Source organism: Orycteropus afer, unplaced genomic scaffold, assembly GCF_000298275.1.
Source record: "Orycteropus afer afer isolate SDZICR_OR568_19922 unplaced genomic scaffold, OryAfe1.0 scaffold00209, whole genome shotgun sequence".
Lineage (NCBI taxonomy): Eukaryota > Metazoa > Chordata > Mammalia > Tubulidentata > Orycteropodidae > Orycteropus > Orycteropus afer.
The window spans coordinates 2,623,766-2,651,169 of NW_006921796.1; the positions used below are offsets into that span (position 1 = coordinate 2,623,766).

The 27,404-nt window shown below is 40.8% G+C and overlaps 1 protein-coding gene across 1 annotated transcript in view; it reads right to left on the reverse strand.

Annotated features, from left to right (window-relative positions):
• The window catches only part of POLR3B (RNA polymerase III subunit B), a 184,868-nt gene that overhangs the window by 26,406 nt on the left and 131,058 nt on the right, over positions 1 to 27,404 (reverse strand). The window contains exons 19-22 of the mRNA XM_042781974.1: positions 18,355 to 18,564; positions 15,200 to 15,358; positions 13,083 to 13,200; positions 9,231 to 9,373 (exon numbers count right to left, since the gene is read on the reverse strand). Of these exons, the coding sequence (XP_042637908.1) occupies positions 9,231 to 9,373; positions 13,083 to 13,200; positions 15,200 to 15,358; positions 18,355 to 18,564 (630 nt within the window). The remainder of the gene's footprint in view (positions 1 to 9,230; positions 9,374 to 13,082; positions 13,201 to 15,199; positions 15,359 to 18,354; positions 18,565 to 27,404) is intronic.

A 27,404-nucleotide genomic window follows, 5' to 3' on the forward strand; every position in this document is an offset into this window, starting at 1 on the left:
CCAAAACCTCATTAACATGACAGTTAAAAACTGAAATTAAAGTATAAGCCTATAAGGATTAAAAAATGGGCAATGAGCTATCAGTGGACAAGAGATACAATTTTGAAAGCTACCGAGTAGAGGCAGGAATAAGAAGTAACTTAACAGAAGAAAGCTAGACCAGAGTACCTGCAGAGAGGATATGGAGAAGTAAGTTGATTCAGCCTTCGTTCCCTTCTAGGGAAGGCTCAGAAAACAGACAAAAAGTACTGTGAAAATTGGGGTGCAGAGGGGAACTCAAAATAGGAGGACTTGCAAGTCACCCAACCCAGTATAATTCCAATAGGCTCCACTTTTAAAATGCATCTAGACTCTGACCTCTTCCCACCATTTCCACTGCTATCATGCTTTTCAAGCCACCACTAACTCTCCTCTGGATTATGTCAGTCACCTTTCACTGGTGTTGCGGTTGCCTTCCTTGACTGCCCGCAGTCTATTTTCAACTTAGTAGCTGGAATCCGTCAGATCCCACCATCTCATCATCTGGTCAAAATCCTCCAGGGGCTCTCCTTCTCACTCAGAGTACAAGCCACAGTTCATGCAGTGACTTTCAAGGTCCTTCATAATTGACCTCCTCTCTTGATGACTTGTCCCCTTACTCACTCCGCTCCAGTCCTCCTGGCCTCCCTGCTGGTCTCCCAGTATGCCAGGGCTGGCTCCAGCTCCAGTCTTCCTTTTGCATGGGATGTTCTTCATCAGAGAGAGAGTTTGCTCCCTTACTTCTATGAGGTCTTTACTCAAATGTCATCTTCTCAATGAGGTGTTGTTCCCCAACCACTTTACATAAAATTTCAAGCACTAATTTTTGCTCTCAAGCTTCCTGTCCTATAGACATCCCATACTTTTTTTTTTTTTTTTAAATTTCCCATCTCAGCACTCAGTATTTCTCATTTTGTCTGTTTTGTTCACTGCTTATCACCAGGGTCTAGAATAGTACCAGATAGTTGTTAGGTGTCATTATGACACATAGCGACCCTGTGTACAGGAGAACAAAACACTGCCTGGGCCTGTGCCATCATCACAATTGCTGCTATGCCTGAGCCCACTGTCACAATCAAAGTGTCAATCTATCTCATCTTTCCCTTTTTTGCTGACTTTACCAACTCTACTTTACCCAGCATGATATCCTTCTCCAGGGGTTGGTCCTTTCTGGCAACATGACCAAAGTATGAGAGATGAAGTCTAGCTCTTCTTGCTTCTAAGGATCATTTCCGCTGTACTTCCTTTAAGACAAATTTGTTTGTTCTTCTAGAACTCCACGGTACAATCAGTATTCTTTGCCAATATCACAATTCAAATGCTTCAATCCTTCTGTGGTTTTCCTTATCTACTGTCCAGCTCTCACATGCATATGAGCTTATTGAAAATACCATGGTTTACCATGGCTACCAGATACTCAGAAGACACTTAATAAATATGCATTGAAATAAATGCGTAAGAATCTGTCAGACCACTGAGTTTCCACCCCCGCTCCGTGCCCCCACACAGTCAGGAAACTACCTTCCTCTCCCAGTTCCAGCTTGAGAAGCACAGCCATGATGACCACAGGCAGGCCCAGGAGTAGCACGGACAGCAGAGGGTGGGCAGTACAAGTCTGATACAGAGGAATTAAATCAAAGTCTGCAAACTAAACAGTGAGCTCGGCCCCAGCTCCTACCTGGCCCCAGGAGGGCAGCTCCCAAGCTTAAACATGGCCTCACCCTCACTCCTGCTTGACCCTTTAGGGGTCAGAATGATCCCACAATGCAGAAAGTGAATGGCACCAACAATAAAAATGGTGCACCACCTGATTACGTTCCAATGAAGTCAACAAGTTCCATCTATGGACACGGTGCTTCCAACTGCCTCTCAAGTTTCAAAGACTCACCAAGCATTAGAGAAAAGCTGCAGCCAACAACTACCACCACCAGACACTGAAACAAATATGAGGAAAAAAATCTCCCAAGAAACAGAGATAAAATTAGGACAGAAGAAAAGGGAATATAAAAAAAGAAAAACTAAAAACTCAAGAAAAACTAATTCAACTAAAACCACTTACTAGTTGCTATAAAAAGAGAAAAAAATAAAAAGTTAAATTACAATTTGAAATATGATGTTGTTGTTGTTGTGTGCCATCGAGTCGGCCCCGACTCCTAGCGACCCCTCCTTGGGTTTCCGAGGCAGTATCACTACGGAAGTAGGATTGCCCAACCTTCCTTCCGAGGAGTGGCTGGTGGGTTTGAACCGCCAGCCTTCTGGTTAGCAGTCAAGTGCTTTAGCCACTATGCTACCAGAGCTCCTAATATGATAGGGAAAATAAAAATTTCATTGAAATATCTGGAAAATAAAGTTAAGCAAATATGCTAGAATGAAAAACAGTAAGAGAAAGAAGTGGACAATGGAGGAGAAAAGGTAAGAAAATTAGAGCATCAGTCTGAAAGATCCAACATCTGTTTAATAGGAAAACCAGAAAGGTACTGGGGAAACACTGAAGAGGCAATTAACAAATAATGTAAGAAAATATCTAAGAACAGAAGAACTTCAATTTCCATGAGAGAGGCCTTGATTTCCTAGCACAAGAAAATAAAAGAAAGCCCATACATTTCAGAATTTCTTCCAGAGGAAGAAGGGGAGACAGGAGAGAGAAAGAGAAATAAGGCATAAAAAATATAAATAATAAGAATGACATTATAGTTTTAGTAAATAACATGGAATCTAGATGATGATGGCACAAAGCCATCAAAGTCCTTATAGGAAGCAATTTTTCAACCTACAATTTTATACCCAACCAAAATAGAAACCAAGTAGAGGGACAGAACACATTTAGATATATATGATCTCAAAAAACTTACTTTCCATGCATACCTTTTCAGCAATTTCATGAAGTGAATATTCCACCATAAAAGGGGTGGGAAGGAAAAGAAAGATAACATGGGAGAAGCTAAGAAATGGGCTAAAAATTTTTATGAATGACCAATAAGCAACATCATGATAAATGGAGAAAATAGTGAAGTTGTCAAGGATTTTATTTCACTTGGATCGATAAGCAGTGTGCATGGAAGCAGCAGTCAACAAATCAAATGATGTACTGCACTGGGCAAATCTGCTGTAAAAGACATCTTTAAAGTTTTAAAAAGCAAAAATATCACCTTGAGGACTAAGGTGTGCCTGACTGAAACCATGGTATTTCCAGTTGCCTCACATGCATATGAAAGCTGGACAATGAATAAGGAAGACCTAAGAAGAATTGTTGACTTTGAATTATGGTACTGGCAAAGAATATTGAATATACCATGGGCTGTCAGAAGAATGAACAAATCTGTCTTGGAAGAAGTATGGCCAGAATGCTCCTTAGAAGAGAGGATGGTGAGACTTCATCTTACGTACTTTGGACATGTGATCAGGAGGAATCCCTGGAGAAGGACATAATGCTTGGCAAAGCAGGTCAGCAAAAAAAGAGGAAGACTCTCAACAATATGGAATGACACAGTGACTGTTACCATGGGCTCAAACATAGCAACAATTTTGAGAATGGTACACAATGAGGCAGTGTTTTATTCTGTTGTACATGAGGTTGTTAAGAGCTGGAACTGACTTGATGGCATCTAATGACAATACAATTTAGCAGGCTTAGAGTGAGTGCTTCCCAGTCTTTTTTTAAGAAAATACTTCTGGGACACGCAATAAGTCTGCTCATGGCTCTGGCTGGCCCAGGTTCTGCTCAGTTGTCCTGCGGGTTCAGGATTAATCTCTCAGTTCACCTACTACCATTTCTTGACACGCTGGCTGGAAGCTTTGGCTTTGAGAACCACCACCACAGTTTGGAGTAGGAAGAGTGGGGGCTCTAGAAGGGAGATGTGGAAAAACAAAAACTGATCCTAAAAGATTATCTATTGATCATGTGGAAAACTTTAAGTTTGTTGATGACAGTAGGAATAAAAAAAAATAAGCAAATTAAAAAATGATACAATATTAACTTCAGAAAAAAAAATAAAGCTATATAACAAAAGAAATGAACTCAATTACTTGGGATTTGGGAGTGAACAATATTTATAGAGTCACAGTAATGCAATCTAAATTATGTAAGCAAAAATTCTGAGGAATGCAGATAGGGAGTAAGGGTGGAGAAGAGAGAGCTAGGTCCTTCTATCTATCATAACAGGAAATCTATAGGTAATAGCTAAAATTGATGAATGAAGATATAGCTGCTTAAGGGTATTATCTACAATATGAAGGTAAAGATGAGAAGAAATTGTTTCTTGGAAGTAAAACTAGAAGAAAGGCAGGGACTGATGTTTTTCGGCATAAAAAACCATTGCACTATTTGGCCTTTTATTAAAACCATATGCATGTATTATTTAACAAAACATGACACTTGAAAGAAATAAAAAGTGTATTTAATTAAGGGTCCTTTCTGAGGATCCTTAGGTTAAGGGTCCTGTTTTGTTAATGCAATCCTTTCCATTAATCTGTTGTAAGTTATACTACCTACATTTTTGTTCATTTGTTGTTTCCCCCAATCTTTTCAATAAATTGGATGGGGCTGTAAGAGAAGGGAGTATCAAGGGAATCTAGTCTAATCAGAAGGTTTTACCCTTGGATTAAAAGCCATCTGGAAAAGGACAACTAGGAAGACAAACTCCTCGCTACAAACGAAAGGTCACCTAAACCCAAGAGGACTTCTTTCAGTTTCATATAGAGATGTACAAGTTAAAGAGCTCGTGAGACTGAAAAGATCTGTAAAATCAGCTACATTTCAGATCATTCCAAGTTGGAAGCAACTCCTGTCAATGAGCATTATCTTGATCATATTAAGAGCTTAAAGAAATGTGATAGCCCCCAGACTTATTTCATTTTGAGGTTTGCATTTACAGGTGCTTACTAGTCAGGTAAGAGCCCTGGGGGCACAATGGTTAAGCACTTGGCTGCTAACCAAAAGGTCAGGCTCCACAGGAGAAAGTCTGCTTCCATAAAGATACAACTGTTGAAATCCTACAGGGCAGTTCTACTCTGCCTTATTGGGCTATTATGACTCAGAATCGAGTACTAGTCAGGTACGGTTTAATTTTCAAAAGCATGGCTTTGTCTGTACATACACACGTACTCACACATAATGTACAGAAAACCTGAATAAATTCAATCCACCAAGAGTAAAGAACCTGCCTTTCTTTTTACTTTCGCTACCTTCTAGCATTCTTTCATTCATCACTTATTCAACCATTATCCATTACCTGCTAAGCGTCCACTCTGAGAAAGGCTCAGGCTTTATAGAGAAAACAAGGACATGGTCCTACCCTTAAGATTAGTGGAGTTAGGACACAGTGGGTGATTATGGTAGTTAAGGTTGTATGTCAACTTGGCTGGGCCTGGTTGAGTGGCTGGGCAGCTGGTGGCAGTTATTCCCCACAATGAGACTGGTAATAAACTCCATGGTGGGATCTACCACAAGCAGCTGAGTAAGCTGCTTTAGGGTTGTGATCTGTTTCCCGTATATAAGCAGCAACTTTAGGAATGGTCTCCAGCTTAAGGCACGCTTGAATGCTGCGTATAGCCGGGTCATAGTTTAGCAGCCTGCCATGCTCTGCTGATCTTGGGCCTTTCAAAAACCAAAAAACCAAACTCACTGCCATCCAGTAGGTCCCGACTCACAGCAACCTCTCCCTGGGTTTCCGAGGCAGTATCTAATGGACTTGAATCAACAGCCTGCCGTGTGGTTTGGTAACATCAGGACTGTGCTGTTTTATTTGTTGACTTTGGGCTTGTTATCCTCAGCAGCCAGTAAGTAGCTGCCTGAATGAAGTGATACCTCTAGCTTCAGTGGGCCAGGAGTAAGAGGCAGAGCTGAAGCCCAAGGTTGAGGGGATTTCACCCAGCCCCTAGAGCCCGGCACTTTGAACTTGGACTTTCAGCCTCCAAAACTATAAAAGAATAAACTCCTGTTTGTTCAAGCCATTCCATTTGTGGTATATTTCTGTCAGAGTGGCACTAGGTAACCAAAGCAGTGATCAATGGAATGATGGCCAACCTTCAGCTCTTCACACAACACTCTGATGGGGTGAAGACACAAGGCCACAGGGTATTTGAAGCTTATAAATGGAACCAGGACGAAGATACTTTCTCCTGTGCGCATTCTTGCAGTTTCCAGTGTCAGCATTTAATAAGAAGACTATTAAATTTTGCTCTCGTCCAGGTAATACCAAAGCAAACCCATGGCCCCTGAGTCAACTCTGACTCCTAGTGACCCTACAGGACAGAGCAGAACTGTCCCATAGGGATTCCAAGGCTGTAATCTTTATGTGAGTATACTGCCACATTTTCCTCCCAGGAGTGGCTAGTGGGTTTAAACTAATGACCTTTTGGTTAGCAGCCAAGCACATGACCACTGAACCACCAGAGCTCCTGTATAGGTCAAGTAAAATACAGACTGTCAACAAGGGTATGGTTCCCTCAGAATGACTTAAGAGTGCATCTCAGAAATTGCCAAGATAAGGAGAAAAAGAGAAAGTTTCAGTATCTGTGGGGAGAACTGGTTCCAAGAAGCCTCCTTGGATACCAAAATCCATAGATGTTCAAGTCCCTTATATGAAACGCCACAGTAGTTGCATATAACCTACCCACATCCTCCTGTATACTTTGAAACATCTCTAAATTACTTGTAATACCTAATGCAATGTAACTGCTGTGTAAACAGCATTTCATGCTCCCTCTTAGCCTTGGAGGGATTGCTTTGACCATTTAACTGCTTTATAGGAGCCATTGTTTTTCCCCCAATACTTAGATTAAGGTTTGTTCAACCCATGGATAGTATAGAGAATCTGATTGTCACTGGCAAGCAGTTCTACTCAAGATAGCAAAAAGTAGAGGGGATTACAGTAAGTATTAGACAATTCAAGAGGAAGGTTTTTCTGAAAAGCAGAGTGATAGAGCAAAAAAAAAAAAAAAAAAAAAACGACGACGACACTCAAAGGGTATTGGTATTAAGATTTAACAGCTCGGGGAACTGCATGAATTAGAGGTGTCAAATTCACATTTACAGATGGATCAAATTCTTTCTAAAATATTGAGACTAAAATAATCTCACTTCTGTCAATGGAACTAAAATGCTCTAGATGAATTAGTATCCTAGTTTCAAACAGCTTCATGAGCAGAATGGCAATCAAGGCCAGATTCATTTGATGAACAAGTAATAATATTTGATATATTTGTTTGACAATAAACAGTTAAAAAATAAGCAAGCATATAATGTGCTTGAATCTTCAAAAAACAAATTTAAAACAAGAAGATATCCCACTAGTAATTTAACAACAAAAGTGAGATTCAATGTTTAGTAGCAAAAGTGGCTCACATCAAGTGCCTTTCAAAAAAATGAATAATGATTATTGTCATCATTTCTTAAGCATTTGCTATGCACCAGGCACAATGCTAACTGCTGAATTAGGAGAGCCCAGTAATTAGTTAAGAGCATGCATTCTGGTGCCAGGCTGCCAGAGTTCAAAAACCAGTTCTGCCACCAACTTGGGTGCCTCCACTCTCTGTTAAAGGCAGAGAGTAACAGTAGGTATCCCATGAGATTGTTGTGAGAATCCAATGAGTTAGCACATGCCATGTGCTAAGAACACTGTCACGCATAGTTAGAGCTATAAAAATGTTTAGTTGTTCTTAAAACTTGTAAGTGGTAGGCAGAGACAAAATTCAAAGGCTAGAAGTCCAAGTTTAGTCTGAAACACTACGAGTATTGATTCAAAGAGTCCCTAATGACCATAAGTTAATTAACAGAGTTAGAGAATTATGTTTCTGTAAGAGAAAAATCAAAAAAAAAAACCACAAATGGATAAAAAACCAGCATAACTAAATGACAACAGTGAGACATGCTGACAGGACTGGATGGGAAATGACTCGGAGGCAGGTAGCACGCGCAGGGGACAAAGCACTGCCCCGGAAGTCAGGAGACCCGGGTTTTAATACCAGCTCAGCAAGGAACTAGCTGTGTGGCCTGGATTGGTTGCTTTCCATGCAGGGTCTGAACCTCCTTATCTATTAACTAAAGGGGTAGGTTATAATTCTGAAGTTTCTTCTAGTGCTAACATTCCATGATACTGTTAGGTGCTGTGGAGTCGATTCCAACCCCTAGTGACCCCATGTGACACAGCAGAACTGACCCATAGGGTTTCCTAGGCTGTAATCTTTACTGGAACAGACTGCAAGGTCTTTTTCCCAAAGAACCACTGGGTGGGTTCAAACCTCCAACCTTTTGGTTATCAGCCAAGCATGCAACAATTGTATTACCACGAGGGCTTCTTTCTATGCTACAACTCAACAATACACACTGTATTTCAAACCTATACTTTTCATAAAAAATGTTGTTGTTATGTGCCGTGGAGTCAGACCCGACTCATAGCGACCCCTGCTTGGGTTTCTAAGGCAGTATCACTATAGAAGTAGACTGCTCCATGTAAAAGAGGCATTATTATTTAATTGCTGAACAACCACATGTATTCAACAGGTACCTCCATCTAGAATGTATTTATCATTACACTTTGGGGCATAGCAGTTTCAGGAGAATGAAACTAATAGTCCAGAGAAGCAATTATACTGTCTATTTAAAAAATGACATTAAAGACAGAAAGCAGATCAGAGGTTAGCAGGGGCCGGGGAGAGAGGGAATGGGGTGTTACTGCTTAATGGTACTCTCTGCTGGAGTGATGAAGTAGTTCTGGAAACAGGGAGTGGCGATAGTTCTTCAATACTATGAATGTACTAATGCCACTGACCTGCACACTTAAAATGGTGAAAATGTTTAACTTTATGTATATTTTAACACAATAAAAAGAAAAAAATAATAAATAGATTAATCTGAAAAATAAAACAGGAATAATTTTGGTAACAATATAATTTTCCAAACATAATATATTTTTTTTAATAGGGGAAAGGTGTAAAATATTTCTTAAGTATGTGATAAATAAATACTGTAGTATGTTCGGTTTTGAGGGAGCTCTAGTAGCACAGTGCCTAAGGCATCTGACTGCTAACTAGAAGGCTGGCAGTTCAAATCCACCAGCCACTCCCCAGAAGGAAGGTTGGGCAATCTACTTCCATAGTGATACTGCCTCAGAACCAGGAGGGGTTGCTATGAGTTGGATCCAACTCCACGGCACTGGTTGCATTTTCATATATTCGGTTTTATAAACAAGTTAGGAAACAATACAATTTACCTTTTTGTCCATGACGACTACTGAATTTGTCTCCAATCTCTGGGCGCCGGGTCTGTCTCAGCAGCATTTTGATCAGAAAAGCATCTTCGGCATTTGAAGATATCATCACTTTTTCAATATATGAATCTGTTGCCCCTTTGTAGCTAATGTTAAAAGAAAGTCATTAAAACTGTGTTTTCAAATTGCCCTTTGTGAATCTAGAATATTTTGATATTTAAATTTTGGATTCTAAATGATGACCTTCCCATTTCAACATTAAATTTTACAATTTCTCTTTTATAATTTAAATGGTTAACATTTGCTAAAAATGTATTTGGAGGAAAGTACAATGCAAATTAACCTGCATGAAAGTCCCATGAGGTTAGTCCTTTATTATCAATAAGAAAAATGGAGGTTTCCAGAGATTAAGGGACTTGTCCAAGGACACACAACTAACATGAAATGGAACTAGGATTTGAGCTGAAGGCTTTGGACTCCAACTCTTAACCACTTTTTAAATATGGCCTTTAATCTACTCAGTTTTCCAATTACTAATTTTTCCACACATTTTGCCTCTTCTCTTACCTGCTTTTCATACATTATTAAGAGTCTACTATGTGTCAGGTTCTTGCAAGTTCTGCAAATATGAAGACTGAGTAGGCATGGTCCCTGCACCAAAGGAACTCACAGGCCACCAGAGGAAGAGAAGTGCAGTGCAGGTATGTATGGAGTTGTATGGAGACTCAAGGCTCAAGGTAACAGTCAACCAGCTGGGGGTGACAGTGGCTACAGGGAGAGGGCAGGTGGTTCTATAGAGAAGGTAACCCTAGAGTTGAGACTGACCAGAGGAAGGGCATTCCAGGCAGAGAGAAGCATGGGCAAACTCACTGAGGGTCAGACAGAATGGAATGTTTTGGAGAATAAAAGGCAATTTACTAGAAATACAGGGCGTGGTGTACAAAGAAGTAGAGAGACATGCCATGGATCAGGGAAGGTCTTGCATGTCTTACTGTTTCATCTGGCCTTTATCCCACAGGCAACAGTGGCCATTAAAGGATTTTGAACAAGAAAATAACACAAGATGAGTAACTTAGAAAAATCACCCTGGCAGTAGTACAGAGAGCCTGGAAGTCGTGGCGAGGTGCAAGACTGGAGGCAGATGAACAGTTAACAATAACTAAGAGCCCAGGCAGGAGAGGAGGGTCAGAGCTCAGGCAGCAAGAGTAGGAAGATGGAGGGGAGAGAGAGGATAAAAGAACTGCTAAGGTGACAGGACCCACAGGACTTGGCAAATTGGTGTGTGCGGCAGATAAAGGAGCCAGGTTTGTGCTGGGGGGCTGGCTGGCTGGCTGGCGGAGCAGAAGCCTGTTCGGAGTCAGGATAAGAGTAGGGAGGAAAATGGTTTCGCTCTGGGTTTCCAAGCATGAGTATGGAGCTGAAACTCACAGATGTCCACCTGGGAGACATCAGCAAAAAAGAGGGTAAATGGAGCCCAAGAGCGGGTGAGCTTATCCAAGTAAGGGGCAAGGGAGTCAGCAGCCAGGACAAGACCAGGGCGGACAACAATCACCTCAAGGCCAGGCAGGACAGGTGTCTAGGAATGAATATTTAGACTGGTAGGAGGGGCAGGTGAGTGTGCTGTCACCAAATCAAAGGGAAAAGAGAGGCCAGTGGTGTCAAATGCCATGACTTCTCTAGTTAGGTGAATGAAATGCATTAATTCAGTAATGATTTACTTACTACCTACTGTGTGCCAGGTACTGTGCCAGGCACTAGGGGTACAAGGTGAAAAAAAAGAGACAAAGACTCAGACTACAAGAAGGTTGGCACTGAAGAATCCACTGCATTTGGCAAATCTGACCAACTATGGGTTTTGCTTATTTGGTTTCTGTCTTCCCTCACCAGTGTGTAGGCTCCTTGAAGGCAGAGACCTCTGCCTGCTTTGTTCACTGCACTGCCCCCTGAAAATGGAATTGTTGGTGCTTAATACGATGTTGTTGGTGACCTCCCGAAGAGCCTTTCCAGTGGGGTAGCAGAGATGTGGGGCTAGTTCAGAGGGTTCAGGGCATGTGTGGGAGGTAAGGACTTGGAAACCAGATGACAGGCCATTCTTCTGAGGAGCTTCGTAGTGAAAGGATGAGGAAGAGCAATAGCTAAAAGAAACACCAAGTTTCAGAAAAAGGTTTTATTTTCTTTTAAAGTAAGAAAGATTTCAGTATAGTTTATAGCCTGTGGGGAAGGCATCAACAGAAGAGAGATTAAAAATATAGGAAGATAATAAATAGAGAAAATGATAAGAGCAATGGCCCTGAAAAGTGGGGATGGAATGAAGAACTCAGGAAGGAGGACAAACTTGGAACAGGAAAGAGGAACACCCTCTTTTAGTCTGGGAAGAGAATCAACTAGTGCGACCACCTTTGTAATTTTAAAATGGCTTTTCATTTTGGAGGACTGAGGCCAGGGTACTGACCTTTCCCCTAGGCAGAATCGCTCAGTTTCTCTGCTCCCACTCGAGATATGACCCCATGGCACCCGTGGTGCTGCTGCATGCAGAGCAGCAGGCAAGAGTGGGACTCTGAAGCCAGACTGCGTGAGTTCAAACCCTGCTTCTGCCACTTGTGGCGGAGAGACCTCGGTTTACTTACCCTTCATGTGCCTCAGTTTCTACAACTTTCAAATGAGGATACAGTTCATGAGGTGAACTATATATATATATATATATCTCACATATACAAGAGAATATAGTTCATGAGGTAGTAAAGGGATGAAATGAGCTAACACACGTGAAATACCTGAAGTGGTGCAGGATTAAGTTCTCAATTAAGCGGTAATGATCACTGTAACTACTGCATTTTGTGTGTGTGCATGTGTGTGCATGTGTGTAGGTTTTGGCTGACTAGATGGGACTCCTTGCAGGTAATGTCTGTGGCTTATTATGGCTCTCTATCACTGGCACAAGTGGCCTGGTAGCTAGCACCCAGCAGGCACTCAGCATCTGTGTATGAAATGGATTTGTCAACTGTCTTCCACAGTTTAGGAATCCAGTCCCCCAGCCTCTCTCCCCTGCCATGTTGTGAACTTAGTCAACCTAGTTCACCTTGACTAGGTTAGATACTGGTTAGCTCTTCCAGTTTTGTTTTACATCACAGTGTTGTTGCTACCTACCGCTCGTCTGTCAGTTTGTCGTACTGTGGTGGCTTGCATGTAGCTGTGAGGCTGAAGGCTATGCCACCAGTATTGCCAATACCAGCAGGGTCACATATAGTGGACAGGTTTCCAGTGGAGCTATCATTGGCCCATAGCACGTCTCACTGTATTTTAGAGCTTGGAGAGAATTTAGAGATTAACAAGTCTAACTCTTCCATCGTACAGATGAAAAGACCATGGCCAATGGTGTTTCCGAGCTTTCCCTGTGGAAGATGCTGTGCGGCACAGCCTGCACCAGAACCGGGGCTATGTTCTCGTGTGTTGATGACGCCGCCCTGCATCCAGTGTGCTTTGTTTCATTTATTTATTTACTAAAAACACCAATATGATCATGTCAAGTCTATAATCATCTCATCCAACTCTTCACAACCTAACTCCAGCAAGGTGCCCTGGCCGTCCGAACAGCAGGCACTTTTATGCCCATGCGCTCTTCATCTTGCTGTTCCTGCCACCTGCAACACGCTGCCTACGTGGTTCACAGCTCAAACCCAGGCTGGAAGTTCTGTGCGATTCTCGAGCCTAGCTGTATCTTCTATGTTACGCAGTGTATGTGACTTCGATTAGTACCCCAAATTTACTTTCTAGTTCTCCCACCAAGGCCTAACTTCTAATTTCCCCTCTTCTTTCGCTTTTTCTCTGTTTTACCAAGGCCCAACCAATACCTACGTTATGGGCACATCTTTGTACTGTGGTTGCTGTGGTACATTACTTCCTTCCAAAGGAATCTGAGTCACTGTGGGCATGGACTTATTGACAAGCACTTGTTTGTTTTCGACTTTCTCACCTAAAGAAAAGAGAAGTGTGTTAGACACATTGCTATCATCTCGTGTGGAATGCAAACATTACTGGGGTATAAAATTATTATGCTTAGAACTGATCCATGAAATCCAGACATGGAAGGGAAAAAAATAAACCCATACAGCAGGAACCAGAACTCAACAAGGAAAGCCACGGAAAAACAAACCCACACAGCAGGAGCCAGAACTCCACAAGGAAAGCCACTGAAAAAAAATCATCAGTTAAGTTCACAGTGTGTATAAAATCGAGAAACTGATTTAAGGGCGCACATTAACAAGAGAAACTGTATCTTAAGTAAGTAGCAATTTTACATATATTTCCAGATATTAGGACAGATTCGGAACATTTACTTTATTAACAGTTATTTCAATCAATGATAAATCACCACCAACCTAACTTGGGCAGTAAGGAAATACAAATATTCCTTCTTGAATTTCTCTTTATTGCCATCGTTTCATAGTAAGCTCAAAGATCAACTACTGCAGTACTGGCCCAGCAACGATTTTCTAAGCCACACTGAGCAGAGTTAAGAGCGAGATAAATTCTCCAAAAAATGAAGGCAGAGAGGAGGGGGAGCCATGCTCTGTGTGCCTCCTGGTCCTACCGCTAACGCATCACTCACCAGAGCCTGGCCCCATCCATGATGCAGTCACATGGGTCTGCCCTCCTAGCTCCCTCCCCAAGCCAGCTCCTCCTCTCCACCTTCCCCACAGCTGCTAAGTCCCGTCCTCAGGTGCCTGGTCCACAGCAGGAGCTCTCAATTGGTCTCCCTCTATTTCGTCTCCTTCTGACCTTTTTTCCACACTGTAGTCAGAATGATTGTTTCAAAACAGATCTAATTATATCACACTTATCTAATGAAATGCATGGTTTCCCACTGCTTTGAGAATCACAATGACAACAGTAACAGGGTTGCTCAGTCTGGCTTCCATTTCTGCCTCTCTCCACACATGTTCACCATGCTCTCCTGCATGCTCTTCATTTTAGCCACATTATCCTTCTTTCAGGGCCATCAGCTATCAAGCTCCAGAACTCTTACACAACCTTTCCCACTGCTTAGACATGTTCCCCTCACCTTTTCATTAGTTAACTCCTACTTAGGAGCTCTGGCAGTGTAGTGCATAAGGCACTTGACTGCTAACCAGAAGGCTGGCGGTTCAAACCCACCAGCCACTCCTCGGAAGGAAGGCTGCACAATCTATTTCTGTAGTGATATCGCCTCGGAAACCCAAGGAGGGGTCGCTATGAGTTGAGTCCGACTCAACAGCGCATAACAACAACAACTCCTATTTATCCTTCAGATGTCAGCTCCCTTCCTTGGGAAAGGCTAATCTTTTCTTCCTGACTAGGTCAAATCTTCCTGGTCTAAAACGATCTCATAGCTCCTATATGATTTCTTAACCTGGCTGCAATTTATCTTTTGCTTACGTGTGCTCCTTTGACCATTGCCAGTCTCTATACCAACCTGTAAGACATCAGTCAGGGAAGGCAGTATAGGTTACATCAACATAATTCATTACAAGTTTGCAATTACAACAGAGTCATACCTTTTAAGGAAAAAGGATTCCAAAATTGGCTTATAAGCTAAATATACGAATGATAAAATACCAGTGTAGAAACTGAATGTACAGGTAATGTTGAATGTAAAACAAACTAAAAAAAAAAGCTTGTGAGAGCTGTTAAAAAAGAAAAAAAAAAAAGCCAGTGTAGATGCTGGAACATGACCCTATTCTAAATATATCCTGTAAGTGACTTATTTATATGATTCAAAATTATAACTGAAATAGATTACTGCTATGTAAAAACATATGCATAGAAAAAAGACTGGAAGGAAATTCATCAAAAATTACTACACTGGTTAAGTAAGTGAGAATAGTGGTATTGTGTATGCTATTTTTGCCTGCATTGTTTACCAAATATTTGGAAATATTGCTAAATAACTTTCATAAACTCAAAGAACACTTAATTTTTTTGAAGGCTTTTACCTGGAGAACAAATCCCATCTGCATCTAAAATCTCATGCCGCCAGATAGGTTTCCTTGTCGCAGCGTCCAACATGGGTCCCATCACTTTATCAAAAGTTTGATTGGTGTACCGTTTCAACGTACATTTAGCATTTTTATATACAAGGCAACGCCCAAAGCCTAAAACAAAACAAAAATGTGTATCAGAACTGCCAGTAATACAAAACTACAAGGAAATATACACTGATTGGTATTATTCAATTACCCTCTCCTCTCAAAACAAACAACAAAACAAGAAAAACCTGCTCTGCCTGTGGATAATCTGGGACCTGGCGAAACACAAATCACAATCTGACAGCTGAACAACTGGCTGAGGAATTCTTTCCTATCTCTGTCCACAGAGACGTGGCAATCGGTACGACCCCTTTCAGCACGGGATATACCTTGCCATGTTGGAGGCAGGTAAGAGAAGTCAAAAAGCAGTATTGTGAGAGAACTGCCAGAAATGCAAGCCTGATTCAGAAGGGGACATGGAACGAGAGTCATCACTGCTGACATCAGATGGACCTTGGCTTAAAGCAGAGAATACCAGGAAGATGCTTGCCTGTGTTTTATTGACTATACAAAGGCACTCAACCATGTGGAGGATAACAAACTACAGGTAACTTTGTGAAAAATGGGAATAATAATAAAAAAAAAAGTGACACTATGAGTCTTTCAAAGCCAAAGCATATTAGAATTGGAATAGGCCTTAGAAATCACCTGGTTTAAACCCTGTCTTTTATAGAGGCACTGTGTTTAAAGTATTGGGCTGATAACCAAAAGGTCTGTGGTTTGAACCTACAAGCCACTCTGTGGGACAAAGATGAGCCAGTCTGCTTCTGTCAAGATTTACAGCCTTGGAACCCCTAGGGGGGCAGTTCTACTCTGTCCCATAAAGTTGCCATGAGTTGGAATCAACTTGATTGTGGTGGGTTTTGGTTTTGGTTTTATGAAAGAGGTCCAGAGAGGTAGTCAAGGTCACCCAGCAAGTTGCTGGAAGAGTTGAGAACAGACCAAGTCTACTGACTTCTCAGGCAGAACTCTTGCCACATACCCTGGGTAACTTCTATTATCCTCGTTGGGAAGTTTTCCTTCTTCTGATTTGGCCATTCAGAGGAAGCCCCTAACAAGCAAACCCAAATTTTTCTTTTTTTACGGAGAGAAGGGAAAAGCAGTAGCAATCAAATGATCATAATGGGAGAGACAGTCCACCTCTTCCCTAAAGATTGAACAGTTTACTTTGTTTATATTTTTAGATCACATCTATCTAGTGGATGAGGGAAAAGTCCCGAGACCAACTAATGATTTACACATTAAGAAAGATAAGCAACAATGGACAGAAGAAAACCTGCCAGTGGGATAAAAAACTCAACACAGAATCCCTCAAAAATATTAATCAGTTATACAGTTGTTATTCCTTCAACACTAAATATTATTTCCCAAGATTCTGTGCCTGGATCTATTTTCCCCCCCTCCCTCTTCCCCTCTGGTCAAACAGTTTACTTAACACTAGATTTTCTCTCTAATTTCTCCAGGATGTACTGAGACATGTCAGAGATCACTGAAATACACAAATGTCTCAGGACCAAATGACAGCTATTACTGAAGACAGAAACGCACAGCTGTAAAGTCCTTCACTTCTGAATCGCCACCCAAAACAGAATTCTTTTAAGAAATCTAAGAATGTGAGTTTAAAAAGCAATCAAGGAAAAGTGGATTTTCCAAGCAAAATCTCAGTGCTCTAATGAAAACCCAAACCAAACCCACTGCCATTGAGTCAATTCCGATTCAGAGCGATCCCCAACGGGTTTCTGAGGTGGTAAATCTTTACAGAGGCAGATTGCTCTGTCTTCCTTTCACCAACGAGGTGGCTGGTGGATTTGAACTGCCAGCTTCCTGGTTAGCAGTCAAATGCCTTAGGCACGCACCATCAGTACTCTAATATACTTTTTAGAATCTGCAGGTGGCTGCACAGTGAAACAATACATTTCTGTAATTGGACAGTAGCTGAAGGCGTTTGTGTGTCTTCACACAAGGTTGCAGTCATCATGGCTCCTAGTACATTGTGTCTGGCTGTAATAAGCAGAGCTTGGAGAGCCATCTGGTTTGGAAACACTACATGATCTAGAAATTTTGTACAATGGCCATTAACTGCAACACTGGAGTGCAGTGTGAATCTGGGCTGCATGAAACCCACAAGTGTTTTCTTCTAAGTGTAAATGGACATTTTATTTACAGGTGGTAGCTTAAAAGCCTGGGGACAGTACACTCAGATCATTAAACTGTGTTGCGGAGTTTCTGACAGACATCACAAAGTCTTCAGATTTCCACATAAACGTTACCAGTTAATCAGAAAGGAAAACATCTAGTTTTAAAGCATGGCTGTTGTCATTTGCAGGAAAAAAAGAGGCATAAATTAAGTGCAGCCAACATTAATGCCAAAGACACATGTCTAGGAGTACTATTATGGCTGCCTAGCAACTAAAAAGAGGGACGGGGGCGGCATAGTGGGTGTGCCAGGGAGAAAGAAAAGAAATAGAAATTATGAATAGAGAAGTCAGAATCAGATCAGGTGATGGCTAACAAACCATGAAGCGGTGACTTGTAAAACTGAACTGTCAAAAAACTGAGGAAGAAAAGCGCAAAACCTACAAGCCAGAGTTTGTATATGTGTATTTTTAACACTTACCATCTGGCTTAAAAAAAAAGTATAAAGAAGAGGTTGAGATCCACAACACAAAATAGGCTTTTGTATCCAAATATTGCTACTGCCTTTTCCAACAAGTTTGTTGTTAAATATATCATTAGATACATTTTTTTAAAAATCCATTTATTTAATTTTTGCTAGAAAATAAATTCTTACATTTTTTCCCTCTTGAGGAATGTCTCAAGTTACCATAAGGGAAAAAAAAAAAAAAAAAAGATTCCTTAGTAGTAGTTTTACAAATTAAAAAATATACATTTTTTAAAAAATGCCAACACCAAAACATGACCACTTCCTGTTTGTATATTATGAAATTCACATCACTTGAAACTAATTAGTGTTTGACACCAAGTGATTTTTATATTCATCATCCTTGTATCTAATTCTGCAAAAGACACCTCTGGTGGGAGAGCTTTGAAAACCCACTCACCTCTATCCAAGGAGGCCTTATTTAAAACAAGAGCATCTTCAATATCATAGCCACTGTAACTCATCACAGCAACTGTTGCATTCTGTCCAGCTGGCAGTTTCTCAAATTCTATCAACTCAATGGTTTTGGTTTTAACCATAGGTTTTTGTGGATATGCAAGTAGATACATGAGAGTGTCGATTCTGTTGCGCTGGTTGTATCCAATGGTACCTTCATTTATATTGGAGAAAAAGAAAGGCAACGTTCTATTATGTAAAATAATTAGGTAGCAATAAGTACTGAGATGAACACATTGACACCATTAATTAAAATGAAGAAAATCTTCCAGTCAAACATTTCAAAAGCGATATCCTCACAGTGGCCAGTAACTTTTTTTGTTTTTTAATTTTTATTGTGATTTGGGTGGCAGTTTACAGAGCAAATGCATTTTCCACACAGCAGCTCATAAACAGTGTCTCATGACATTGACTGCAATTTCCCACAACGCAACAGCTCTCTTTCTACTTCCTTCCTATAGTTACCTCTTCCCTGTGTCCTTCCCTCCCATGAACTTCTACTGCCCACCCCCAGCTGTCTCCCTGTGCATACACGGCCCTTCTATTCTCCCATGATTGATCTCTCCAAGGAGTGTATCTACCTAATGTAAATGTTCAACTCACATGCCAGTCTTGTTTGGCTAGAAACCACACAAAACCAAAAACCAAACTCACTGCCTCAAGTAAGATCCAACTCACAGAGACCCCTCCTTGGGTTTCTGAGGCAGTATCACTACAGAAGTAGATTGCCCAACTTTCCTTCTGAGGAGTGGCTGGTGGGTTTGAACTGTCAACCTCCGGTTAGCAGTCAAATGGCTGAGGCACTACACCACCAGAGCTCCTGGAAGCCACAAGGGTGGGTTCAATTCCAGACTTGAAGGGCAGCTAGGGACCATAGTCTCAGGAGTTTCACCAAGTGGCCAGTAACTTTTAAAGACAATTTTTCTCATTAATATTTAAAATCCTACATAGAAGAAAAATCATACTCAGAGTAGCCTAATCCAAATAATTTCAATTTTTTTCCCTTATACAATTGATACCTTTTGAGGAATTTTCATTCCCATTGATTAATTTCATAAGTAAGTAAATGTATTTGGCTTTAACTATGTTCCACGCACAATTCCAGTTGCTGAGGAAAATTAACTGGAGAACACATCCAGTGCTTACACACAAAGACCTTATACAATGGGATAGACTATACACTTTTCAATAAAATAAATCAACAATTACAAAAGCTCTAAATAAAACATAAAACAGGAAGGAAGAGAGGAAGAGAATGAAGAGAGAACGAATTCAAGTGAAGGCCAGGGAAACAGGATTTATCCATCTATTTAACTATTCACTTATTAAGCAGTTAATAAAGATCTACTACATGCCAAAGGAACCTTGCTATCATTGTGGCTGAAGTACTCAGCTGCTAACTGAAAGGTTGGCAGTTCAAACCAAACAGCCACGCCATAGGAAAAAGATGGTAGTTGGCGTCCATAAAAATTTCAGCCTTGGAAATCCTATGGGGCAGTTCTACTCTGTCCTACAGGGTCACTATGAATCTGAATCAACTTGATGACATTTTTTTTTAAGATGCCAAACACAAGTGAGAAAATGGGGAAAGGACTCTAGGGTACAGTCCAATCAGAGATGGACTCTTCCTTCCTCAGCCAATACCATTCCACCTGACTGGCTCTGGGAAAGGTAACTAGGTCACTGCCAATTGGAAAAGGGAATCAGAATGTTAACCTTTTCTTTCTTTTCCCCTTACAAACACACTGGCTGGGGTTCATGGACCAACTCTGTCACTCTTTTGGGCTTACGGACACACAGATGATCACACACAGAGGTTGGGAAACTCAGCCCTACTGTCTTGCTTAACTGCTCGACTACTGAGCATCCTTAACTTCTCCTAAACCAAACCAAAACCAAACCCACTGTCATCAAGTTGATTCCAACTCATAGCAACCACACTGGACAGAGGAGAAATGCCCCAAAGGGTTTCCAAGATAAATCTTTATGGAAGCAGATCGCCTCATCTTTCTCCCGCGGAGTGGCTGGTGGGTTTGAACTGCCAACCTTTTGATTAGTTTAACCACTGCATCACCAGAGTTCCTAACTTCTCTTAGGTGTATCATTTTTTCTTTTCTTGAGTAGTGGAAAAGAACAGGTGTTAATTAATGTTGGAAGAAAGAAGGTAGCTTCTAGCTTTTTCCACTTACACAGGTTTCCATAGTGACACACACACACACACACACACACACATACGCCAACACCCATCAGACCCAAAGTGCCTGTGTGTGATGTAATGGAGGTCTGCCCTACAGTGAGCAGATACCAAAACTCGCTATTTATTTCCTTTTTTTTCTCATAAACTTATGCCAGTAAATCAAGGGTGATTTCAATTAAGATATGTAAGTAACCTAGTCAAACAGCAAAAATGATATGGTACTCTCTGACAAGGAGCTCTGGTAGCATAGTGCCTAAGGCACTTGACTGCTAACCATAAGGCTGGAGGTTCAAACCCACCAGCCATTCCTCAGAAGGAAGGTTGGGCGATCTACTTCCGTAATGATACCGCCTCGGAAATCCAAGGAGGGGTCACTATGAGTTGGGTCTGACTCGATGGCACATAACAACAACTCTCTGACAGTTAACTATTAAAAATAAATGATAAAATATGGTCTGTCAGAGAGATGAGCACCTCGTACCTGTCGGATTTACTGTAGGTGCTCAATAAGTGTCACGTGGTGCTCAATAAATGTCATGTGAATTAAAGAATTCCACCATATTTTGATGAAAATGTGGATCTGTGCTTAAATCTCTAAAAATGTCACCGAGATTCAGCTGAGCTGGAAAACAACAGCCAAGGGAACCTCATAAACTTTTTGTTGAGTTGGCACTATAAACTGCCAATTAATTTATGTTATTTTAGTGCCAACTAATAAGTTGGGCAGGACATCTGGCAGTAGATCACTTGCTGTTTCAGAAAGAAAATCACTGCTGCTGGGATCGTGGTAAAAGTTCACCAACAGTAAGTTTTGTTCATTTACATGAAATCATTTAAAATTTATGTTGAGGTTTCAGCTCCAACTGCATGCTTCACCCAGCTTGAGACAAGGGTTCAAGCAAGGTCCCAGCAGGCTGCCAAACCTGTCTTCAGAAACCTGAGACGAGCATTACTATGCAGCAGGAAGCCTAAGGGGCCGCTCCTCTAAACAAAGGGCTGAGACTGGACCCTGCTATAAACTGCATGAACAGGCCCGAACAGAACTCTCGGGCATTACAGTTGACCACTGAATGGACGGAAAGCTAACGATTCACCAAACGTTTTGTGCTTATGACATCATCATACATTTTTCTCGAACGACTTCTCAGAGAACATATGAGAGTCACCGGCAGCACCAACTACGGTGTCAGTTAAAAGGTAATTTGTAAATGATGACTTCTGCAGCTTAAAACTTCAAAATGCTGACAGACCGCCATACTTTGTATAAAAATTAGGGTATATTACACACAGAATGGATGACTAGCTATTTTGCCAGTCATCAAGCTTTTTTGAGAAAGTGTTAAGCAGAGATTAAATTACAAGTCTAGCCTGGGTGAAGCACGTGCTCAGACTGTTGTCATATGTTGGTGAGTGGATTCCAACTCATGGTGAGCCTACAGGACAGAGTAAAACAGCTTCATACAGTTTCCAAGGTTGTAATCTTTATGGGAGCAGATCCCCAGAGCTTAGCTCCCGCAGAGTGGTGGTTGGGTTTAAACCACTGACCTTCTGGTATTAGCCAAGCACTTACCCATGTGCCACTTACCCATGTGCTCCTCATGCAAGCCAGAACACCTTTATTGTTATTTCCAGCTTCTTAACAAGGGAGTTACACATGTATTATAACCAATACGATGAAAGAGGTCTCTAAGCTGCATTCTCCTGCCACATACCCATTTTACTACATCTGCAGTCTCCAGTGGTTTCTCTTCTCACTACCCAGGACACAATCTTTGTCAGAAAGTCATTTCTCAGGATGTCACAAGTTGGCATAACAAGATAGGTTAAATAGTGAAGAAGTCCTTCATTTTATTATTTTTTTTAAGATGAGATGAGAAAAGGTCAGGATGTAATTAGCTTAGAAAATACATACTGAGAAAAATCAAATGCAGTGTCATGCATTTAACTCTTTCTTTTCTGCCATCCTTTGCCCAATTTCTTTTTAATTTAATCAATAATATTCAGTCAACTACAATAAACTTTATGCATTTCAAGTATACAAAGTGATGAATTCTGACAGATGCACACATCTATGAAAGCACCCCCACAATCAAGATTCAGCACATTTCTGTCAACCTCCCAAGACCCCCCTGTCACTGGCCCCCAGCAACCACTGATCCGTTTTTATCATCACAGATTTGCCTGCATTTTCTTTAAAGAGAACCACACATCATGCATACTTTGCATCCCCTCTGTTCATTCAGCCCACTGATTCTGAGATCCACCCACAGTCACCCGTATCAGTAGCTCATTCCTTTTCATTGCTGAGCAGTATTCCATTATAGGAATACACATCTTGTTTCTCTGTTTCCCTGAGGCTTGCATTTTCATCTTCTTAGCAGTGTCTCTCAAAGTGTAAAAGTTTTTGATTTTTGAGGACAAGTAATTTATTAATCTTTTTTCTTTTTACAGGTTCATGTTTTTTGTGCCCTAAGAAATCGATGAACTCAGATCACAAAGACTCTTGCCAATATTCTGTAAGTTTTACGGTTTTGTGTCTCATGCTTAAGTCTATAATCCATTTTGAGTTACTTTCATGTATGGTGGGAGGTAGGAGTTGATACTCAGCTTTTCAATATAGATACACAGACATGTCCGTGGTTGTAAAGACTTTTCTTTTCTCTGTCGCATTGCCTTGGCACATCAACCACCCATAGAAGTGTGGTGTTATTTCTGGACTCTTAATTCTATTTGATTGACTTATATATCTATACTTATGTTGCTATCATACTGTCTTGCTTATTGTAGCTTTATAAAACAAAACAAAACCCACTGCCATCAAGTGGATTCCAATTCATAGCAACACTCTAGGATGGAATAGAACAGCCCCATTGGGTTTCCAAGGCTGTAAATGTTTACAGAAGTAGACTGCCACATCTTTCTCTCATGGAGCAGCTGGCTGATTAGAACCACTGACTTTCTGGTTAACAGGCCAATACTTTAACCATTGTGCCACCAGAGTTCCGTAAATTGTGGTTTTATAGAAGTCTTAAATGATAGAAGTCTTCTAACTTTGTTCTTTTTGCAAAAGTTCTTTTTAAAATCTGCCCCAGATTTCTTAACTTTTAATGTGTTCATAGATGCATTCATTCATTTAGGAAACACTTATCAAGCAATTAGAATACTCTACCACTAAGCCAGGTACAAGGGGTATAATACAAAAATCATACAGACACAGTCCTTATCCTTAAGCAGTTTACAATCTACATTTTGGGAGGGAAGGCAGCCTTGATCATGATCCATAGTGAATAGGAAAAAATGAAGAAAGAAGTTAGTTTCAGTTGAGAAGAACTTTAGTAAGTTTTATAGATGATGTTCATAGAACACATAACAGATAACTTTTCATAAGTTACTCAACCAAATAGGGATCCACCTTCCTTGTCACAAAAGAAAACAAAAGGTACATATTATACCTCACAGGATTATTATGATTAAAAACTATAATGCTGTAAAACATTTGAGTACTCAGTAACTTGCAACTTTCATTACAATTAATACTAACCTATCAGCAGTAATAATAAAAATACACATTACATGACCCTGCAATATTGCTACCTCCAACTCCAACACTAACTCCTGAACTTTAGTTTAAGTTTACCTCTGTAAGTATTCATTATCAGCGTCCTAGTCTCAGGAAAGACCATATAAGCTCACTCCTAAAATAGCGACAATGATTTAAATTTTTTTAAAAAACCATTAGCAGAATTCTAAAAAAGGACTGCCAGGGGTAACTTAGCCAAGGTATCTTCATTTTGTATCCCCAAATGGATAAAGAATAAATGTGTTTTTTAAAAAATCCAAACAGAAAGTAGGAGAGGTGGCTGTACAATGAAATAAAATTTTATGAGGATCTTTGCATGTATTTTTTAGTATATCAAAACCCCCCAGCCTGGTTCCATACACCCCATTATACTTTAAAGTAGGGAACACATGAGCAGAAACTGCTTAGGAAGAGAAGCTACTAAAAATAAAAACAGAAGCAGCACTGGATCTTGAGTTTAAAAACCAAAAAAGTCCCAGCAATTTGGAGCTGAAAGGGGAAGAGGTGACAACAAGTCGGGGTGGGGGCGGAGGGAGTTATGTGATGCATATTCATTAACTGGGCTGATAGTGATGAAAGACCCTTTTAAACAGGAGAAAGTGTTCCACTAGAGGATTACCAACTAATAAAACAGACAGGATATGAAAGCATGACTCATGTGAACTTGGCATCGGGTGCCAACGAGAGCACACACAACGTAGCTCCAACGCAGCCTTGGCTTGTCCCACTGAGTGACCTGGGGATCTTACCATTTCCAGATGTCTACCTGACTTCTGGCTCTGACCTGTCACACACACAGCCGTGTCCATGGAAGACAGGTGCTTCTCAGTGCAGTACATCAAGATGCTGTGTGGGAACTTGAACTTTATTAATAACTTAAAGAGGTTTAAGAAGCACCCTCTTCTGGTGTTTTATGCAGGACTGTAGTCAGCTCTCTGACGAATAAGGTAAGGCTCTCAGTCTCTGTGGTCTGTGCTAGTCTTGGTTTCTTTCTGCAGAGTGACAGAAAGGGGCTTTCGTTTCTTCATTCTGTTTGAGGGCAAGGGGCCGGTGGTGAATAGAAGACAGTACACTTTCCAGGTTGGTTGGAGTATTTGATGAATTCACTCAGGGCTACGTCTTCCACTTTCCACATGGACTAATATGCAGATGAACGGTAATGAAAATATTATTTTAGAAAAGCCAAACAGAATCTCTGTGAGATTTATACAGTCTTCAGTAATGGCTCATGTCTAAAATGGGCTGGAGTGTGAATTTCAGTCATCTACTGTTAAGACCACATGGGACTAAAATGACCCAGAGACATCTTCCTTAAAGTGCGAGGTCTGCTTTACAGACCAGGGTCTCTGCTGTGGGTTTTCTCTCTCTGCCAGCCTTCCTTCCTTTGTGATTTTTCCTACTGATCTCACTCAGTACTTCAGCTATTTCCAAGCCCAAAGAGAAATGTGGCAACAGTATGTGCCAACTTTAAATGTACTTTATCTTACGGCTTTTCTTTCCAGTCAGGTGTTTTATCATAACAAACAGTAACAAAGACTTTATTATTATTATTATTATCATTATTACTTAAGATATTCAGTGGCTTTTGTCTTCCCAGCGTCAGCAGTAACGTCAGAGGATTGTATCCAAGGAGCTAAATGTGCGGGACCCAGGGTCAGAGCAGCTGAATACACCCAGCTCAGAAAACACAGACAATGAATTGCAAATGACACTCAAAACAAAACGAGAAAAAAAACCTTCACACAGAAAACTACAAAAGAACTCTACAGACACTGAATTGGCTTTCTGTACACACTGATCCTGCTTAACTGTGTGTGGTAACTAACCAAAGGCTTCAGATACTTATGGCCACAAAATAAAGCTTTTTTTTTTTTTTTTGGCAGAGAGAGAGGGTTATAAAAATAAAAATATTATTTCTTTCCTTCAAGTCTCTTCTTTATTTAAAAAAAAAACAGAAAAGAAACAAAGATGCACTAAGTGGAGATAGCTAACACTCTTTCTGTTTTGATCTTCAAACATACTAAAGAGCAGCATTAGTGATGAGGTGATTAGTCTTCTGTTAATTCTGCTGAAGGCTCTACACAAAAGGTGTATTGTTTCAGCTGGGATTCACATCATGAAACAAAATGGTTTGGTAAACCCAATAGCAGTGGCAGCCCTTTCATGACACACAGGGTCCAGCACTGTATATTTCAACTTGTTAGCAAGTCAGAAGCACAAGGGGAAGTCAGCCTACACTGCTGCTGAGGGTGAATGGGAAAGGCTACATTGATGAACCACTGTTTAGATTTTTCCACTGGGAATTACTCGGAACTGTCCAAGCATCGTATCACTTAGGTAAACGGTAGTAGGACAACGTGCTTTTTATTTCTTTGTGATCAACCAAAAGGCAATATAAAAACCTGAAAAGAAATGTGTACTTTCCAACCATGATGAAGAAATGTTGTTACTGTTGTTAGGTGTTACCGAGTCAGTTCCAACTCGCAGCAACCCTGGGTACAAGGGAATGAAACACTGCCCTGTCCTGCACTATCCTCACAGTCGCTGCTATGTCTGAGCCCATCACTGCAGCCGCTGGTCCATCCATCTTGGTCAGGGTCTTCTTCTTTTCACTGACCTTCTACTTTGCCAAGCATGATGATCTCTCCAGGGACCGGTCCCTCCTGGTAACGTCTCCAAAGTCAGTGAGACGAAGTCCTGCCATCCTCACTTCTAAGGAGCATTCTGTCTGTACTTCTTCCAACACATAACTGTTCGTTCTTCTGGCAGTCCAGGTGTATTCAATACTCTTCGCCAGCACCACAATTCACAGGCATCAATTCGTTTTCAGTCTTCCTTATTCATTGCCCAGTTTTTGCATGCAAGAAATAGGATTCCTTAATTGTCAAGCTGCGGTTTTCACAGTTGATTGCTGGTAACTGAGAAGTGACCTGCATTCTAGTTGTTTTCCAAAAGCAATGCAAAAGCCTTTCCCTCAACATTTTTATGTTCCTTTATGAAGCTTCCTTGTATTACCTTTAAATCAGAGATAAAAGTCGTGCTGATGCAAAAATGGCCTGAAATAGCTTTTGACCTTCTCGAACTTCACTAGTGGGGGAGGAGAATCACGATCAACAGTTCAAAGCTGATTCCTGTCTCCAGCCTTTTTAACAATTCTGTCCAACCATCCTCCCCATAGCCCTCTCTACTTCTCTGCTGGGTTCGATAATTCATTGCA